The 3,880-nt window shown below is 55.8% G+C and overlaps 1 protein-coding gene across 1 annotated transcript; it reads right to left on the reverse strand.

The window, feature by feature from the left end:
* Positions 1-1,542: 1,542 nt before the first annotated feature.
* On the reverse strand, positions 1,543-3,571 carry LOC132223908 (diphosphoinositol polyphosphate phosphohydrolase 3-alpha). Its single transcript, XM_059678934.1, has 2 exons — positions 2,105-3,571; positions 1,543-1,942 (listed from the first exon to the last, which is right to left on the reverse strand). Coding segments are annotated over exons 1-2 (483 nt in total). The 5' UTR covers positions 2,587-3,571; the 3' UTR covers positions 1,543-1,941.
* Positions 3,572-3,880: the final 309 nt, after the last annotated feature.

A 3,880-nucleotide genomic window follows, 5' to 3' on the forward strand; every position in this document is an offset into this window, starting at 1 on the left:
GGGAAAAATAGCCTTTAAAAAAACATGCTAAAACCAAATTTCTACCTCATGTCTGAAAGTATTAATTGTCTTTGATCAATGTACAATTTTCTGGGAGGGGTATAAGCTGAAAGATTCATCTGCACATTTTCAGTGCAATCACCACATAAGTAATGCATGGGTGCTATGTAATGCTTCTGTATGCAGAAAATCCCAACTGTGTACTAAACTCATGGAGAATGGCGGTTATAGACACCATTCCATTAGCTACCATGTCAACTGTTTTCGTCTGAAGTTTTGGATTTCTCTTTCAAAATGAAAGGCTTTTTGCTTTTATTTTTCATTTAACCTTTTTAGAGTGAACTCCAGAAGCACATATACCAAGAACTGCCCATGTGATTTTGAAAACTGAACTTACAGTGTGATGACTGTAAAGCATTCTGTTGTGATTTAGAAAAGAAAACCTTGGAAGTTTTACACATTGCACAAATTGAAGATATTTTGGCAATCCAAATATTTCTGAATAAAATAAAGCAAATACAGGCTAACAACTCTTAAGTGTTGATAAACATCAACACTGTATTTTTCAATTTGTCAAATACGTAGCATAAGAGTCAACACATGCGATTTTGCATTATCTCTAAGAATACCATAGATAAATTAAACCCCCCAAGTGTTTGTGGCAGCATTTTAGATGCAGGCAGTTTTCAACCCTAGGACTGAATGACTTCAAAGCCCCAATGTAGTTTCTACCACATCCGACTCTCCCTCATGAAACCACCATGTTTTACTTCACTTTTCCACCACTCAGAGCAATGTTTGCCCACACACATTTATGATCTGATCTGCTAACTTCAGTATTAGCAGGTTATCAGGAGACACGCCTCGGAGAATAAAGGTAGTCCAGAAGAGACCCAGGTATCTCAGCTGGGAGCCCTGATGACAAGCAAGCATCCCGGCGAATGTAAGAGTTTTTAATTCAGCACCCCAAAGAGATTGCCGTGTGACACACACGTTAGTTCTAAACCTTGAAGAGATTGCTCAGGTGTCCCTCCACTCTAAAGTCTGTAACAGCTGAACATCAAGAAAGGTGCCTCCCTGAGCGGGTGTCATCACCAGCTCCCGTTCCTGTGGTTACCCGTAGTGGGAAGTTTACCTGGACCGTGGCTAAATTCTAGTATGTGCAATAACTTTCTTCCCAAAGCTAGTTTATGTCGAGAAAACCATGGTTGTTCTGAGGGGTCTGAGGCGGGGCAGTGGGGGCTGGAAGTTGACCAGCTACACGTCCTCTAGGAGTAGTTTCCCCATAAGATTCATGGACGTGCTTGGCTAACAACACCTTCCCGAGAAACACCCACGCTGTAAAGCCGTATTTTGTTAAAGGGCATTTGGGCCACACGGGGAGTGGCCATTTCAAGTCAGCGGTCAAAACTTTGCAGTTGTGAGCAATGTTTTGCAAATCAAGTTATGTCCAGATGAATAAAGACATTTGTGAAAAGGGCAAGGAGATCACTTTATTCCCGAAGATAACGTTATTGTCGAGCACGGCAAGAGCACAACAAGTCAAATTTCTTAAATATCTTTTAATGCAAAACGGCTCATTTAAACCAACTCCCACCACAGCAGGTCTTGCTGACAAGGGCTAATACTGCAAATGAGAAAACAACTTAAGAACGAACATGAACGAAAGAGGCCAGACGACCAAGGCGATCAGACTGTAAACGCGTTTGCTACAAAACCACAAGACTGGTGCCCAAAGTGCACACGCGCGCGCTCGCGCGCGCGCACACACACACACACACACACACACACACGCGCGCGCGCGCGCCACCCCAGGGCCGGGCGGGCAGGTAAGGCACCTTTCAGAAGAGCCCCTGTGCACTAGCCCGTGCGAACGAGGTTAACCGGCAAGAAGCGGTGCTCAACGCTTCCGAAAAACGGGCGACTTGTCCACCAACAGTGCCTGGCAAGTGAGACAGTTTGCAAGCGAGGGTGAGCGTCTGCCAAGGAAACAAAAGGCGCCCCCTCCCCCGGGGAGCCCGCACGGGCGCTGGGGGTGCACGGGCACTGGGCGCTGCAGGCGGGCGGGCGGCAAGCAGGGGGTCTGCGCGGGAGCGGTACATACTAGCGGTCGCTCCCGGGCACGGAGTTTCCGTTGGTGGGGGGACCGCCCAGCTTTAGTTTCTGCAGGTACTCGGCATGCACGGGCTTGTGGCACTGGAGGACCTTGATGGCATCTTCGATTTTGAACCACTCTCGCTTCCTGCCAATGCTCACCGAGTCCTCCCAGTCCTCCAGCACCTCGGTGACGGTCAGGACGTACACGTAGGTCCGGTGCTTGGGGTCCTGGTTCTGCTCGAAGACGCCCAGGAGCCGGCCCAGCGTCCCCTTGACGCCCGCCTCCTCATACACCTCTCGCACGGCCGCGCCGCTCGGCTCCTCCTCGGGCTCCATGCCCCCGCCCGGCACGATCCAGCGGTCCGGGTAGCGGCTGCTGCTCACCAGCAGCACCTCGTCCTCGCGCTCGCTGCGGAAGCACAGGCACGCCGCCCGCTTCTTGAAGCCCTCGGGGTCGTACGTGCGCGTCTGGTTCGGCTTGCACTTCATCCTCCAGGTTGCCTGCTCCGCGCTCGTCGCCGCGCCGCTCGCTCGCTGGGGTCCGCCGCCGCCGCCGCCGGCTCAGCCGCTGCGCAGAGAAAGGGCCGCTGCGCGGGCGGGAGGGGAGCGCTGCAGCCCCGGGCCCGGAGCCTCAGACCCGAGGAGGCGGGGGCGGGGCGCGGGGGCGGGGGCGGGGGCGGCCGCGCGGACGTCAGTCGGCCCGCCCTCCGCGCCTGGGTCCGAGCGCACACGCCGGCGCCGCCGCTCCGCACGCAGCCCACCCGCGGCTCCCGCGCGCGTCGCCCCCTCCACAGCCGCCCCTGCCGGCCAGACCGAGTGAGGCGGCCTCGCGTGCGCGTCCGCGTCCGCGTCCGCGTCCGCGTCCGCGTCCCTTCCCACGTGCGCGTTCCCGCCGGAGGGCGAGGGGCGGGAGCGGGGGTCTCGCGACTCCCGCAGCGGCGCCTGGGGCCCAGTGCGCAGGCGCCCGCCCCTCTCCGGCTGGGACGCTGCTTCGCGCGGGGTTGGAGGCACCGCATTGGGACTTGCGCTGGCGCCGGCTGTGCCGCTCCGCACCGCCCACCAGCTTCACGAAACACACGGGCATCGCCCTCCACGCAGTCGAGTCAAGTGCATCTTCATCATCGCCCAGAAGGAACGGTACTGCTGCCTTCTACCGAGGCCGGGCTTTGCCAAAATGAGCCTGGCCTCGCACCAGTCTTGCCTAATCTCTGCTGAGTCATGTCATGCAGTTTTATTTCTTTCCCAGGTTCTCCACCCTGCCAGGCACCTTGGCACAGCCCATCCCTGGACGCTTTTCTGCAACCCCTGCTGACACCTCCCCTCCCCTCCCCTGTTCCTCGGTGTCTTCATCAGTCAGCCCCTCGCCTACTTGCATTAGCCTCATGTCCCCCAACAGCTGGAGGACCGCCCCACCTAGTGTTTTATGACACCCAAGGATCTCCACCCTCCACACCCTCCACCCTTCTCTCTTGCTCATTGGTAAGTGCTGGTGGGGGTTTTGGAAAACATGCCCAAGGGAACCCCTTCATAGTCTACACTGTGATTTTTAGGAGCCTCCTGGCATGGGACTGCAGCAAGGCCACGTGGTGCTCCGCAGCTCTCTGTTTGCTCATCCCCCCTCTAGGCCCAGCAGTGGCCCCCACCCCCAGCCCAAAATTCAACAACCCGAAGCTTTGCCTCACCTGCTTACTTTCTGTATTGCTTTCCTGCTCTAGCAGTCGTAGGAGCCTCATGGAGAAGACCTCTGATGTCCCTCAACCTTTGCCACACTGCAACTTAGCGC

The sequence above is a fragment of the Myotis daubentonii genome, chromosome X, assembly GCF_963259705.1.
Source record: "Myotis daubentonii chromosome X, mMyoDau2.1, whole genome shotgun sequence".
NCBI lineage: Eukaryota > Metazoa > Chordata > Mammalia > Chiroptera > Vespertilionidae > Myotis > Myotis daubentonii.